The following is a 16,876-nucleotide window of genomic DNA, read 5'->3' on the forward strand; positions in this document are numbered from 1 at the left end:
TCAAGACTTCTGACCCCTGTGCAGCAGAATATACCTTTGGGGCACACACACACACACACACACACACACACACACACACACACACACACACACTTCTGCTCTCTCTCCCCCCTTCCTGTACCACGTCTACTTATGATGTGATGATCTCCCACGCAACGCATGCATGTGTGTTTGCACTGATGAATAAGCACATCATTCTGCCAGAACGTGTGTGTGTGTGTGTGTGTTTGTGTTTGTGTTTGTGTGTGTGTAAATGTATGTGTCAGTCTCTGTGTGTGGGAGAAACAGTCACAGAAACAGAGTGGGTGAGTGTACACTGCCATAAGTAGGTTACAGGTAATACGTAATGTGTGTGTGTGTGTGTGTGTGTGTGTGTGTGTGTGTGTGTGTGTGTGTGTGCCACATGGACAATATGTACTATATGCACCACTGAGCGTGCAGTTAGTGGCTTTCCCATACAGCTATAAGGCAGTTAGTGTATATGTCGATCAGTGTGTGCTTTCCTGTGCCATGACTCATATTTAATCTGAAAGCAGAGCAGAAGTGATTCCTCCATAACAGCAACAGTGTGTGTGTGTGTGTGTGTGTGTGTGTGTGTGTGTGTGTGTGGACCTATTGCTCATTACAGTGCTCATCAAGACCAAGTCCTGGCATGTCTCTCCATTGTGTGCTTTTTCCCACAGCAGGGGAGCTATTTGAGCGTGTGACTGCATGTAGGTGGGTGGGCACTTCATTTTTTTGATGTTGTTATACTAAGCTATCTAGTTTGCGTATCAGTACGTGGGTGGCAGCTGCCTCGTTTTGGAAGGCATGAGAGTTAACTGTGCAGTGTGAGTGAGTTTGAGATGTTAGCTATTAATCAAATCCCCAGAGGAATTCAAAAATGTTGAAAGATGGGGGGTTGTAGAGGAGGGAAGAAAACAACATTGACCAAAAAAAATGTTTTGTACAGTTCAGTAGTTCAGGATATCTGTGCTTAACATGAAATGACAGAGAAAAAAAGAGAAAAAGTGAAAACTCAGACCAGATTCCCTGAATTCAATGAAATGAAAAAGAAAGATGGAGACATAAAAGCGATGCATGGCAAAAACAAGTGAGAGAAAGTGAAGGCGTTGAGTCATAGCGTAGCAGAGGTGTGTTGTTGAGGAGGTAAGGAAGAGGCAAGTCACTCATGGAGCTGAATAAATATATGAATGCACGTGTATGTGTGTGTGTGTGTGTGTGTGTGTGTGTGTGTGTGTGTGTGTGTGTGTGTGTGTGTGTGTGTGTGTGTGTGTGTGTGTGTGTGTGTGTGTGTGTCCCCGGGGAGCTAGTGTTGCCATCTGCACAATAACGTGTAGCTCTGCTCAGCATCTGTACTGGAAGAAATTAATTAATTAAAAAACAAGGCTCTCTGATCACATACAATCTCCGCTACAACCTCACACACACATCAACTTTACAGCAATACATTTATTGGTCTGTTATGTAACCCTTTAAACAAATGGTTTGCAGAAATGCATAAGCAGAAAGTGTTTTCTCAGTGCTGGTGACAAATAGCTAGCCTGGTCCTACCAGACTCTCGTATATTTCATTTGTACAGAGAGTCTGGCCACTCTCCATTGACATGTGTTAACTTCCTTTAAGGTGGGTACTCTGTTGAAGTTAAAAACTATTGGATCTGGGGCGGCCTCTAGCTCACCCAGTGGGAGCGTTCTCCCCATGTTGGCTGAGTCCTGCAGCGGCGCAGGGTTCGAGTCCGACCTGCTGCCCTTTGCTGCGTGTCATCCCCCATCTCTCTCCCCCTTCATGTCTATCCACTTACAAATAAAAGGGAAAAAGCCCCCAAAAAAAAATCTTTAAAAAAAAACAAAAACTATTGGATCTGCCCAGAGCCACTCTGGATCTGCCATAACCAATCGCTAACGTTTGGTCGTGACGTCAGCTTAGCATCGCTAGCGTTCGCCTTAGCCAAGTCCTTCCCCACTAACGGAGCGAGCTGGAAAATCAAACCTTTCCCGAACCCCGTGGGGAGGAGGGCCACAACATCATGGCCACCAACAAAACTCAGCAAAGACTGTTCTTGCTCGGGCTTTAACTTCTGGATATTCAGCAGCGTTGCCACAACGGACTGAATGGCTTCGCTCGCATCTTTCTCCACCGCCATTACGGAACTCACCGAAGGTTACCGAACCTCAACGTCATCGTTCTCAGCCACTCCCTCTGTTCGCTGATTGGACCGGTAAAGATTTGACCGGAGAAAACCCAAGAATATACCGCAAATCCAGACGTAGTACTGACGGAAGTACGTAGGAGAGCGGAGCCAGGCTAACAAATAGCAGCCTGTGGCCTGAAATCAATCAATGAAACAGAGAGAATATTTTGAACCAGGAAGACACAGATCGTATGGTGCCTTCAAGAGCGCAAACAACCTACAACAATGTTCAATAGTACAAAACGTATAACGTGACTTCAAATGTCGTGTTTTAGGTGCATCATGCCAGTAATTATAACAGAATACATTAAGGATGTGTCGACTGACAACAAACTGGAAACTAAACTTCCACTTCTAATGTGTTGTCCTCTTTACAGTGGTTGCAAAAGCACAACATTAGGTGAAAGTTCAAATCTAGCAAAAGCAGGAACTTCCAAACAGCCTCCACTGTGGGTGTATTTACAGCCAAAAGCAGCTGAATGCACAACACAGTGCTTTCCACTTCAAAAAGAAGAAATAACAAACAAACAACTTGACTATATTGAAGATATTGACTTGATAGGGAGTTTCAGGAGCTCTTGGGACGGAAACTACCAGTATTTACAGTTTTAAGTTCACAGGTTTACAGAAGAATTCTTTAGAAATGTGGATCTCTTAACCCTCCACCCCTAGTCACTACACTTTGCATTAACCCCCATCCTGGAATATACACCTGCACATTGCACTTGGTCTGACTCGTATCTGACAATATGTTGGAAGGAACTATGTTTAAAAACAAAAGCAGTGTGCAAAACACATTTTTTTATTCATGCCTTGGCACGGTAAAGGACAGATTAAATTGAAGAGTATTCCAGCCAAAACACTGCTTAAAATGCATTTGTATTTTTGCATTTACTGAAGCTTGAAGAAATTGCAATGTGACACAGTAGGACTGAAATATAGAGCCCATGTTATGTTGGTACCAAATTATTGTAAGCAAACCGTGAACCTGCACAAGCTCAGAAGAGTCCTAATGGCACCTTGGGTGTTGACTGCTCTAGAAACAACTGCAGCAGAGGTGAGACTGCACTTGGTGGCATGATCCATCACAGCTGCCCGTGAGGAGGAGGATGTGACTGTGGGGCAGAGCTGTAATAGTGGCACTGGGAGGAAGAAGGCCAGCGGGAGACAGTAGATCAGAGGGCTGAGTTATGGACAAGACTAGGGCAGTACCCAAGAAGACAAAAGAGATTTAGCTGCACGCTGGCATCAGCAGAGAACAATGACTCTGTGGGGAGACGGGGATAAAAAAGAGACAGATGGAAAGGTGAAAACACAAGAAAAACAGGAGCAAGAAGAGATGAGGAGACAAGAGAAAAAAAAAAAAAAGTAAATTGTCTAATTCCTCCATCAGCTCACATCTCGTATCTCCTCCTTGTGCCCCAGCTGCTCCCTTCCCATTCCCCAAATCACCCTGGCTTTGATGACATCCTTTTCTCTGATAAAGCCTCAGCCTCTCTCTCCCCCTTTCTCACCTTCATCCACTCGAGCCCATTTTCTCTTCTTCACAGCCTAATCCCTTTTTTTTTTCCATGCTCTCATCTCACCCTCGGCTACACGCTCCCTCCCCCTTGACTTCTCACAATGGGGCCCTCCTCCTCTCGTTCTCATCGACCTGTTCTCGGCACCCTCCGTCTCTCTTGTTTCGTGATTCATGCATGGTGTACAAGGTTTCTGTCTGCTTTACCTTGACATTCAGAACAAATGGATATTTTGCTGTCATTTCGTAGACTAACCAATCAATAAATGAATCCAAATATAATCTACAGATTAATCAACAATGACACAAAAGATCCATCCAAGCAAAAGATTCTAACTAACGTAAAACAGTCATTCATGTGAGCAACACCAGACCTTTTCTGACAAAATCTGAGTCGTTGGCGACAGTTTAGAGGTCCGGAACCAGGTTAACGTCACCCTTCACTTTCATTATTTTCTCTGCTATGGTGCCCTGAAGACGCCTGAATCCTCTCTCCTCTTTTCATATTCCTTTCCTCCTCTAGTCTTTCTTAACTGTGCCTCTGTAGAGAGCGACAGTCACCCTGCTGACACGAGCCGACACTCAGCCTGAAGCAAGAACACCCTGCCTGGGCATATACACAGCACACACACACACACACACACAGGGTAAAGCCTTTACTTGATGCACGTCTCTAGGTAAAGCAAGATGATTTGCACTCTGTGAAGCATACAGTGATATTGCTAGGCAGAAATACAGAGAGGACACACTAAAAAACACACACACACACACACACACACACACACCATTTAAGTGCAAGGTCACCCCGGACGCTGATTCAAGTGTTGCCACATATTCTGAAAATGACACTGCTGAAGGCGGCACTCAATGTGACAGCATGAACAATAAGACAATAACACGCACACAAATCAAAAGACATACTCAACCACTATTTGATGTAATGTGCAGGTGAGACAGGCCAGATTCAAGTGCTGCAAAGAATGCAGTGAAGATGATGCGCGCACGCACGCACGCACGCACGCACACTGGAGATGCAAGGTGAGGCAAGAAGCAGCTGCCATGGAATTCACACCATGAAAGGCAGCATGCAGTGCAAGGCAAGCCCACAAAAATACACACTCCAACACACACGATCATCCATTAAACAAGGTGCAAGGTGCTGCAAAACCTGACAATGAGAGCACAAACATACCTTAGCACATTTACACAGCACACAACACTAGCATGTGATGGAACATCTAAGTTAAGGCCAGATGCAGGTTTTAAGTGCATGATGTGAATTCAGTGCAACACTGTGAGAAAGGACACTTATTGTGAAAACACACATTAACACACCACCTCCATTTGATGAAAGGTTCAAGGTAAGATGAGAAGCAGATTCGAAAAGAAGCGAAAGGTGATAAAAAAGCACCGATCTTCTTGCTGTATGGCTGCCTGAATATACAGTACAGGGCACAATGAACAGAAAGGAATGTACCAGTAAGCCTCTTAGCCCTGCCTCTCTTGGTCACTAAAAATGCTACATTTCTTAAGGGAATGTTAACACACAGGCAGAAAAGGGGAAGTTTTATATGGTTGTGCAAAAAGACATTGTATTGACACTGAATTACTGGGTTACGTAAACCCTTACCAGGCGAGGGGCTGCGTTGGTGTTGGTGTGGTTAGGTACCGTTAGACGATGAAATACAATTCAGGAGAACCATTTTGAGTGATAGATAGATCCAAGAGTTGTAAGTATCAGATGTCAAAACACTGCACATAACAGTAGTTTTCAGTGTTATGAGAAAGGATTGTATAACTCTGGATAAGTTATTGATGTGACCAGGGCCTGAAATTAACAATTAACATTTTTGCCCTTGGCCGGTGAAACTGTCAATCTAGCTGCCACGGACCTTTGTTGCATGTCACACCCATGTCTCTCTTACCCATTTTAACACTGTCAAATAAAAACAAAATGCAAAAAAAAAACCTTTAAAAAACAGCTTACTGACCATATAATGTGACAGTATGAATACATTTTAGTCCCTACAATGCATGCAACACAAGTACACACACACACACGCCTAAGTGTCTTGTGTGCTAAAAAAAAGTGACCTATTGTTCTTTCTCTCACTTTTTTTCATGCTTTCCATCATCTCTCTATCCCTCTTCATTCTGTGCCAACCTCTCTCCCTCTGTCTCTCTCTCTCCCTCCCTCTGTCTCCCTCTCTTCATCTCTTTCCGTCTTGCTCTACTTCCCTCTCTCAGCCGCAGGCAAGGACACACTGAGGCCTGTAACTTCCTAAGGAGGGCAGAATCAACCTTTACGCACATTTACACTTAAACACATACATTTCGCAAACTCAACACTGCCAAAGTCTATCACATATGTTAATATGTAACAAAAAAAAGCTGTCGGCTGTAGGGCTGTCCTCGACTAAAGAAATTCTTAGTCGACTAACACTTATATGATTTTGTCGATTAATCGATTAGTTGATGTAATCGACAGAGCTTCAAAAGCATCACTTTAAATCTTGTGTTTACCAGAAATGTGCTCATAAGTTTCTTGGAAATGAGTAATTAAGCATGAATAAGCATAAAAAATGACTCAACTAAAGAAATCTTAGTCGACTAAGACCAAAACGACCGATTAGTCGACTAATCGACTAAGAGGTGGCAGCCCTAGTCGGCTGAATAAAAACAAAAACACCCTGAGCACAAGTTATTGTTTTCTAATCATTTTTTTTGCTGGTTTGCACTTTGCTATCCAGAGCACAGGCCTATTGTCTGGCCTCTCCCCCTCGTTTAAGCCTGCAAGACTGAGCATGTGACCTGCAGAATGTGTGTCTGTACAGTGTGTGTGTGTGTGTGTGTGTGTGTCTGTGTCTGTGTGTAAGCGAGAGACAAAAAGAGATAGTGCTGCTAGTGCTGAAAGAAAGTGGAAAATGCTTGCTTACAACCCTATTCTGTGTGCAATGCATTATCTGCATTTCATTTAGTTTACAATGAAAATAAAGATCTCCCACATACAGAAGGAATCTTCTTTTTGTTGTCACATACACACACAATAAAGTGACCTTTCATTAAAGAGATTACAGATTAATAAGCAGAGCACCCGCCTAATCCAATTTAGCGCGAGCGCAGGGAGACAATTGAATCGGAGCTTGCTGTGCAACTGTGGAACAGGAAACCTCTATTTAAATGGGCAATCGTATTAGCTTCCTGGTTATCGACCAATCGGAGCCGCTCCTGCCTTGATACAGCCATCCTAACAGGCTAAGAGTATCACAGTGACAGTGCGAGTCGAGCAGCAACTGCTGAGCCCAAAGTAATACAGAGGATATAGGTCTCTTTATTTAGTCGGACCTTTGTGTCATAACTGCTTAACATCTATTACCTGAGCTCGGGATAGTTTGGTGTTTTGGGACATTTTGCTTATTTGCTTTGTTGCCAAGAGTTAGATGAGGCAATCAATACCACTCTCATGTCTTTACACTAAACATGAAGCTAAAGCCAAGAGACAGTTAGCTTAGCTTAGCTTAGCATAAAGACTGGAAACAGCTAGCCTGGCTCTGTCAAAAAGGTTGAATAATTTCTTAATATAGCAATGGGTGTCATTTTCGAATGTGGTTTCTATTAGTACTGCGATGGTTTGAGGCATTAGTGCTTATTGCTATTAGTAAGTATTAGAACTATAAGTAATCATTTATAATTATGTATTAAAAGGTTTCTGCTTCGGTCAGTCTTTGAAACACCTTGAAAAAAACACACATTGCCATCTACGTTATCAGCCATATGAGATTATTTTTTGGGCATTTCTGCATTTAATGGATAGGACAGTTAGATATGAAAGGGGAGAGAGAGGGGGAAGACATGCAGGAAAATCGTCACAGGTCGGACTCAAACCCTGGACTTTCTGCGTCGAGGAACAAACCTCTATATACAGCATGTGCGCCTGCTCCACCAACTGAGCCAACCCGCCCACAAGGCTTTTTCTTCTTAAAATAAAATATGACACACAAATGCCAAAAGTACTGATAGTAGAGCTGTAACAATTCAAAATGTTGCTGCACAATTAATGGTCTCAGAAATAATTGCGATTAACAATATAATTGTCTCTTTCAGTCAGATTTTAAAAAAAAATAATGTAATAATTTTGATTTATTACTTTATTAAACTAATTAAAGTTTCGAACGAATTCCGGGATACATCTTTTGTTTATATCACTGTTATGTGAACCAGATAATGTAATAACACAAATACACAGCCTATGACATAAACAACGCCGCTTTATTATCATAAAAAAATATTTCTAACTGTATCCCCCTTGGCGTTTTTGGTGCTATGAACGTGTATATGGTCAAGTGTCAACAACTAACAATTGAAATAATAATAAAAATATATAGTTTAACCAATTATCACTTATATAATTACAATTACCAGTCATACGCTTAAAAGACCTTAGCTAATGTTAGCAATTAATTGTGATTAAAACAAAGAAACCGCGATTGTATAAAAAAAACACAATTATGTAATAAATGTTACAGACCTAACTGACAGTCAATTCCGTCATATACATAACTAGAGCACTACAACAACATCCATGAAACAAGCCCAAGAATTGAAGAAATGTCAATAAATCGTTGCTCGTAGTCCTGACAGGCATTGTGTCAAGGTCAGTCTGCGTTAAGTGCATTACAAGCTTGTGTTATCATCTAGGAGAAACAGTGTGTAATCTGAGCTGGAGGGGATTAGACGTGTGCACACATTATTTGCATGTGTTACGAGGTTTACAGTAGCAGCACAGAGGCCCAAATGTAGGTACTGTTGAGTTGTTTACATCCCAATGCGGTTAAATGCGTTTGTTGCGAGTCCACGTGTGTGTATCTTTGTGTGTCTTTGTGTCCGTGTGCAATATCCAAAATTTAACTGTGATTGTGCTGTTAGCAAGAGAAATGTTCCAGACAGCTTCCTCCCTAGATGCTTTGGGGATGTGCAAAATATAAACACACTCAGGCATGCACTGAATAAGAAACCTTTATTTCCATCTACGCATCCAGCTTATGTTTCAATAGGCTGAAAATGAGATAATGTACAAAATGCGTTGTCATAACATCATCCAGATTGCATTTTTGTGTGATTATGTATCTGTTATCAGCAGGATTTGCGTTTCCCTCACAGCATATCCTTTTATGTAACTGGATGCCACTCCTTGTTTCTAACACATTAGATGAAAGCGAAGCATATGTCAGTGACATTGTCCGTGAATAGGTGTCACAACACCTTGGAAATGGAAATCTGTGTGCGTGCATGTGTAGGTTTGTGCTTGCTGTCACATGGGGGCCTAGGATCACTCTAAGGAGACATGAGCAGAGCAAAACACAAACCTTGTAACACCGCAACAAAAGGCCTCCTCAGACCATGGCACTGTTATAGCCTAAATCAACCACAACATCTATATACGCAGCAGCAGCAGCAGCAGCAGCAGGACAACTCAGCTTCACTACCTTTATTCACCTCTCGTCTTTGTGTTAGAGAAATGAAAACCAGCCACCAAGCACATGATTTCTGTTTGTCTACTCTCTTTGTCACATATAGCGACTCATCACTGGGAGGCTCCTTTCTCTTCAAAAATCCAAACTGGCTTCTAAAATGCGTCCTAGGATGTCAAATTAATGGTAATGGCCTGAATATGAGATGATGGGTTTTTTTCAATGGGAATTACTGAAAAATCACAAGTGGGGTTTCTTATAACAGCGCTAGAATTGTGTAATTAGAACATCTCCTTTTCAGAGTGTTGCATTCTATGTGGTTTTTAGCCTTAATGTTGCCAGGCTTGCAGGTTTCTTCCATTTTAGCTTGTCTGTTAGAGTAAGTCAGTATTTCATGTTTCACTTTAACAGGGAAAAGACTTCAAGGACTAACAGTATCTTGCATGATTTCCCCAACAGGTCTAGCCTGAAAGTTTATGATATCTTCAAAAGATATTTTTCAAAAAACAACTGATAGAAAAATATGCAGGCCACTACGGTTGTAATGTTTCCCCCATTTGTTTGTGCAGCAACCAAAGCAATCAGACCGGCTGTATATTAATCAGCGCTCAACCAATAAGGGCTTTAAAGTCTGATACTGATACTTTTCTTTTGACTTATTTTCAAGCCTCCAAACTGACACCGTTATCCTGCGAAATGTCTTCTTAGGAAGAGCATTTATGCCACTATTTGGGCATCACAGCACTGAAAGGCAGTGAAAATTCTTTTGAGTGGGTTAGCAGCTTTTTAAAGCTGGGTGAGAAGTTTCACTGCAGGGTTTTAACAGGCTGCCAGCCTTCAAGCTGCTGAGAAAACAAATACGCTCTTCGCTGCAAGGATTTTACTAGTTTCCTATGAATTACACAAATAAAAATACATTCCTTTATCTTTCCAAAGCCATTGGATAAACACATCATTAAAGGCAATAATGGCCATGTATGTCATTATCTCCCATCTCCCTGAGGCTTGAGGTTGGACGGCTTTTATCAGAAATAGTAAATTATCATGGAAAGTCAGGGTGAAGAGGAGGGGGTTTGCACTTTATTTGCCTTTATCTTCAACAGGCGAGCTGAGCCGTAGAGGAAACTTCAGACCTCTCAGCCACTCAGCTGTGCGGAAGAACGAGCAGCGCCAAGGCAAGTGGCAAAGCTTGCTAATGAACACTACTACCCCGTCTGCCTGTGTGTGTGTGTGTGTGTGTGTGTGTGTGTGTGTGTGTGTGTGTGTGTGTGTGTGTGTGTGTGTGTGTGTGTGTGATAGCCTGTTGGTGCTATCTCAATTTCTTTCCATTCAGCAGCCGGGGTTTAGGGGGAAAGGGTGGATAATGTAACGCTGACACTCGAGGAACGAGACGAGTGTCGTCCCACTATTGCGTTGCAGGGCATTTATAGCAAATGGTTCTAACAAATGCACAATGTATAATTCAGAACATCCTGCATTTCTGCACCGCGCATCTACATGCCAACAGTATTTATTACCAGGCCATCAGATAAGCATTTATTTTTAATGCCCTGCTGTTTTCATTACAACTAAAAGTGGTAAAGGTTCCTGTTACACTATTTTGTGTCCTTGATAGAAGAGACTGGCATGACTAATGTTGAGATGAAGAATGAGACTGAAGAACTATGAATTTGCTTGTCTTTGAGAAACCACAACTTGCGATATCCTCAGAGATTTGGTGGTGAAGCATTCAACCAAAAAAAGGAAAGTTCTCTTTTCAACTACAAGAGGAAATCCAGTGGCCAGAATTTCACAAGTGCTAAGATTAGAGACTTTTCAAAAACATGTTCTTCTCATGATATTATTTGCCCTTTGAAATTATCACTGATCTAGGAGATTCCACATGTTCTAATGTTGAAGTCTCAGTGAGCCGCTCTGGGTAAAAGTATACAAAATAGAAATTCTTAAAGAAACAGACATTGGGAGAGAGAGCTTGTTCGGTTTCTTGCTGAGAGTTTAGATTAAAAGAGCAGTCCCGCTCTCATGACTGGTTGCCGCAGTATAAAGCTAGAGGCAGCAGGTGATTGGCTTAGCTTAGCATAACGACCGGAAGCAGGGGGAAACGGCTAGCCTGGCTTTGTCAAAGTTTAAACACCTTGAAACTAAAAGTAATTATCGTGTATATCTTTTTTTCTTTTAATTCATACACAAACAAGCATCCGGGGTTTTAGCGGGAGTTACTTGTTGATTTTTGAAGTCAGGAGAGGGGGCAGAGACATGCTGTTTCTTGCCCAACACTGGTTACAAGTAGACCAATGGCGCTTACGGTCACTGCTAGTACCAGCTCTACTCTACTCGACCGCGGTGCCCCGTCCTCCATTTTCCATTTCAGATTTAGTACCACCTCATGCCTGAGGCGAACGTGGCTGGTCGTCATAGCGACACCGCAGGAACCTGCCGTGACCGACTCTCGGCATGTGGCTGTTGCCACAGCCAGAAGACAAATTTAGTTTCAAAAGAAGCTGGAGGCAACAAAAAAAAACACCGCTGGCTAAACTATTTAAAAATGGCGGGCTGGCAATAATGACGCAGTGATTAGTGACGATTATCTCTGACCAATCAGTAGTCTGCAGGTTTTCACGTCACCTTTTGGTATCACCTCAGCTCGCTTTGAACCTCGACGGAGGTGATACTAAAAAAAGTACCTGTTAGTCGGTACCAGGGACTTTTTTCCGTAATGGAAAACCAAAAAAGGCGAGTAGAGTCGAGGCGAGTCGAGCAGGTACCATGTAGTGGAAAAACGCCACAAGCTTCATTTAAGGAGGTACAAGCCAAAAAGCTTAAACCTATCCTCTTCTGTCTTCTCAATGGTCCAAATTTGACCCAATTTCCACACTCCTTCCTATAGCTTTGTGGTTGCTCTGGGAAAGAGACTCCCCCCACTCACTCGTGGCTCGGAAGCCACATTGAAGCACGGACCCAGCATCCACCTATGGAGCTGAGTCATGGGACTTTTCCCCCTTTAGCTCTGTAAGGAGCCCTTCGTTAATAATGCAAGGCGAGGAGCTCTGCGACAGGGTCCATTCCTGGAATACCTGACGCAGAGTAGCAGCACAGGGAGGCCTTAACTAAACTCTGCTGGAAGTTGGAATCCAAACCATTTGTGGTGTGAACACTGGCAAGCACCATCCACATTCCACCTGACAGTAAATGCACCTGAGAACTGCTAATGTGTATTCACTACATCCTCTATATGAGTGAGTAGAGCAGCTACTGTACTCATCAGTAGGATTATTTGCCCCCCACCCCCAGGGTGAGGGAGAAGAACCAATGAACCGAGGAGAGTGCCAAGATAGTGTATGTGTGTGTGTGTGTGTGTGTGTGTGTGTGTGTGTGTGTGTGTTGATGACACTGCGGAGAGAGGAATCACCCACTACACTGCACTGAAAGAGCTGGTTTAGAGCCAGTGAAATGGTGTATTCCTCCCTAGTAAACAATAGAATAGAAGGTCAGGAAGGCTGAACACAGAAATGACCTCAGAGGCACTCACGCCGTGCTGATGGATATGAGGAAGGGTAGGGCGGATTTCAGATGGCTGTGTTTCTGTCCCTCATAACAAATATTTCCCAGTATCATTGTTGCCAAAACTTGAAAACGGATATGTACATGCACAGTGACATCATCTCTCTCTTGAATATTTCCTGTTACACAGTGAATATTGACCAAAAATGCCAAAAAACAAACAGTCCATGGCGAATGATAGGTTTAGTACTTTTCCAGGTTTCACTACACATTTGGAGTAAGCAGCCGAGTGCATGTTTGTGCGTGCCAGGGCAAATTCTATCCACAGCGCTGCATAAACAGAATACCAAGTGGCATTTTGGGTAGACAGGAAGAGGTTAGAGCAACAACACCTCTGCTAGAGGGGGGAAGTTCGGAGTCCTCCTTGTAGCCACAGAGATTGAGCAACAAATAGCAAACAGGCTACATTTAGCTGATGGCAAAACATCATCAGGACTACATTTCAGTCTATAGTAGAAGCAGGTTCTTCAAGCTCTGGAAGACTGGGCCACAGATTAGTTGTCTGCGCCGTCTCTGAAGACTTTCTTACTGCTTGTGTCTGTGAGAAATCCTATTTAAATGTAGATGACAGAGCCATCTCCCACCCCCCTTTCTTCTGGCTCTGTAGTCTCTCTCCGTTGCTGCAACTGCAGTGATATCGAAGATATCTGAGGGACCGTGACACCCGCTGAAAAAGGTCCCAAATATGTCCATAATCACACATTTCGAAGCACAACGGCAAAATATTGTAAATCGTCTGTGGATATTAGCACACAAACACAAATAATATAATAATCCGCAAAGGAAAGGTCAGGAGGAAAGATATTTAAAATGTAGGCTAACAAAGGATGTTTTATTCATGTTAGCTGTTCCAAAATTTAGATCCATGACTGTATCATTTATTCACAAGCGCATGGTGCACACACATTGCCAAAACGTTAAGAGGCAAAACATACCCTTGAGGCTTTGCTTCTAACCCAGTAAAGCCCCAAAGCATTTTAGAAAGTAGCATTAAGATGTCAGCATGTGAGCTTTGTATGATCCGTTAACCGGTATGTTTTATTCCCACTAAATGCTTTCAGTAACCTAAACATCTGGAACAAGGCAGTTCAGTCTTCTGACTAGGATAAAATGACACAATTTCAGGGAAAACGTGCAGAAGTTGCAGATTTAAAAGCTACGTTTTAACAGGTGAACACTGCAATAGAACGTGTAAGTAAATGTTTTTGTCGACATAACAGATACAAAATAAAATCAATTCTGCTCTCTACAAAAAGACCTTGACCTTTCCTTTACTACGTGACAATGTCAAGTTTGATTTGCTTGTATAATCAGTCATCATTATCACACTGTATGCTGAGCGGCGCTTGTGAATAACACGGGCGGCACTTCAGTGACAGTGGTTAACCCTTGACCTTGAATCTAACTCATGACCACGGTTATTACCTCAACATCATAAACACAAGGGGACGGACTTCAGCTGGAGCACATATGGACATCACATCCAATATGTGTCTTTTCATGTAGATGAAAGTAGCACAGGTTGCACAAGCGAGTGCATCTGCTTGTCAGCAGCCTGACATACAGAACATGCCAGCCCGCTGAATCCCTTCAGTCAAACAAAGAAGCCTACTTGAATGTCTTTGTTTAGGACTATGCTAAGATGGATAAGGTGTCTCACCGACTGTGACCTTGCTGCATTGTCCACTTGAACATACACAACAACTTTCATAGCCTGTAATGATTAACATGTCAAGTAAAAGATCTGATCAAAAATTATTAATTTCTGCATCTGTAATGCATTCCTATTCTTTCACAAACCGATATATCACAGTGCCTGATGTTACAGCAGTATATGGAAACAAAATAGCCTTCTATAGTTGCAGTGACAGGCTGCAACCCAATGCTTCATCAATCTTCGTGTCTGCATTGATCCGGTGGGCTACAGCTGAGGCTATCGGCTGGGGAAGGGCTGCAGCTGCCCCAACACAAACACTCTATTAGTAGGAATGATAACCAGGAGGCATGCCTGTGTGTGTCATATGTAACATTAGGGTTGTAAAAGCTACTGGCTAGTGGCTAATTTGGGTGAACTGATTGATAAACTGAGTCTCCAAGGGTCCTAAAAGGGCTAACAATTATCCAATCAGAGAAAAAGGCATGCAAATATCTCAATTACAGCAAAGAAAGGGTTATGATAGCTTTTCCTGTGATCTTCCTATAATAACAGCAACAATCACATGAGGTGATAATCCTTTCAAATAGGCACCCACTGTTTGTCTATTTGAAATCCCCCAGTGTAAACACACATACTGGATCATTTCCCATTCACAACCACCCACAAAAATTATATGTCATGCTTGGCTTTTTCGCCGGTGGCCCCCCTTTCACATACCTTGGCACACAGCTGGGTGAGGAGCGGTCCACCTCCCAGGTAGCGTACAGGTTCATGTGGACCGGCCGGTTGGAGGTGATGCAGACCGGCTTGGAGGGCTGCATGTGCGGCGAAGGGACGCCCCCAGTCCGCGGGAGCCCTCCTCGCTCCGACATCCTGGAGGCTGAAAACGGGCTTTCAGTCGGAGCTGCGAGGAGGAATACCCGTAGTAGCCTGGCTTCTGTGTGTGTGTGTGTGTGTGTGTGTGTGTGTGTGTGTTGTCCTTTTTTGTGGTCCTCCTCCTTCCTTTGCCTTATTTTTTCAGGCTCCTGCAGTGCAAATGCGTGAAACGCTCCCGTGTAACGTACACTGTAAACGCAAAGTTGATAACGTTTTGTGCTAGTCGCCGCCTGATAGTGAAACCATTGCAGTCGTCAGGGGGTTTAAACCCGTAGGCAGGCGGCAAATCCCCGCGAATGCCTGTCTGTTCTCTCCCTACCCCAACTTCGTTTTGGTTGGGGGTGTTTATCGGTGCAGGAAGCGGAAATTTCTCTCGCCGTAGTCGCACAACGAGCAGAAAGCAAAGAGCTACGCCTCTTCAGTTAGAGGACGTGAAGCACGAGAGAGAGAGAGAGAGAGAGAGAGAGAGAGAGAGAGAGAGAGAGAGAGAGAGAGAGAGAGAGGCTGGCCAATAGCGTGCTGTGGTTACTGGTTGTGTCATCTATTCTTGCATTTACTGTACTTCATGTTTGTTTTTTGCATACGATTCTATCTTTTTTTTTTAGAGGTTGCACTGTAAGCTAGCTACGGTTCAGTGAATTTAATTTTTATTTTATTTTATTAAATCAGTTATTTTTTATTTAAATATATATAACATATATATAATATATGTTAAGAAATTAACGTATTATGTTTTTTTATTACTTGTTTTCACCATTTATGTTTTTGACTATTTTTAAAATCGTTTTTATTGTATTTATTCTTGTATTCATTATTACTATTATTATAAGTATTCATAAAAATAAACACCTTATAAAAGTACTTTTTTTAATCATTTAATATACAGTATTCTTATTCTATGAGTATACGTATATTATATTTATGTATTATTTCAATAGTATAATTTTCATTATAATACACTATGCTGCACAGTAATGTATCATAGTAGTGTATGGTGTACTGTATAGTAGCAGTAACGTTATATGGTGTATTCTTATTTTCTTACACTCTGATTTATTATACTTACTGTGTAAACCTTGTTTGCAGTATATGCAAAGTAGAGTATATCCTTTGTACTAAATGTAACTACGATCATGCTAATAAAGAAAATTTGAATTTGAGAAAAAAAGAACAGAGAGAAAGCAAGCAAGCTGCCTTGTGAACTTTGACCCCTATGAATTAGCCAGTTGATCCCCAATGTAAAAAAAAATAGCTTAACATCTCACATTTGTACAGAATGTATTCTGAAATATATTAAAACAATCAAAAACTTACCAAACTGTGATTTAAGAATAATTTACTGCATTTATATTTTGGACATTGTGATATGTTCCTGTATATGCTGCTTTTTACATATCTACAACTAGTATATACAGTAATCAAAATATCTTTGACTAAACATGATGATATAAATGAGGCATAAGTCAGTATAATGTGTCAGCACTCAGTATTTTCAACTTAAAAAGTAACAGAATAAATGTTCCTGCAGGTGCAACAGACGTTCTGGCCAGCTAGAAGCCTCAATCAATTTAACCATAATTGAAAACATATATAAAACC

General features: G+C 42.1%; 1 protein-coding gene across 2 annotated transcripts in view; it reads right to left on the reverse strand.

Annotated features, from left to right (window-relative positions):
* Positions 1-15,720, reverse strand: part of LOC116053137 (phosphofurin acidic cluster sorting protein 1) — a 67,639-nt gene extending 51,919 nt beyond the window's left edge. For both annotated transcript variants that reach the window (XM_031304084.2, XM_031304083.2), the window contains exon 1: positions 15,120-15,720. In XM_031304084.2, the coding sequence (XP_031159944.1) occupies positions 15,120-15,274 (155 nt within the window). In that variant the 5' untranslated portion in view covers positions 15,275-15,720. The remainder of the gene's footprint in view (positions 1-15,119) is intronic.
* Between the last annotated feature and the right edge of the window lie 1,156 nt (positions 15,721-16,876).

Source organism: Sander lucioperca, chromosome 17 (genome assembly GCF_008315115.2).
Source record: "Sander lucioperca isolate FBNREF2018 chromosome 17, SLUC_FBN_1.2, whole genome shotgun sequence".
Lineage (NCBI taxonomy): Eukaryota > Metazoa > Chordata > Actinopteri > Perciformes > Percidae > Sander > Sander lucioperca.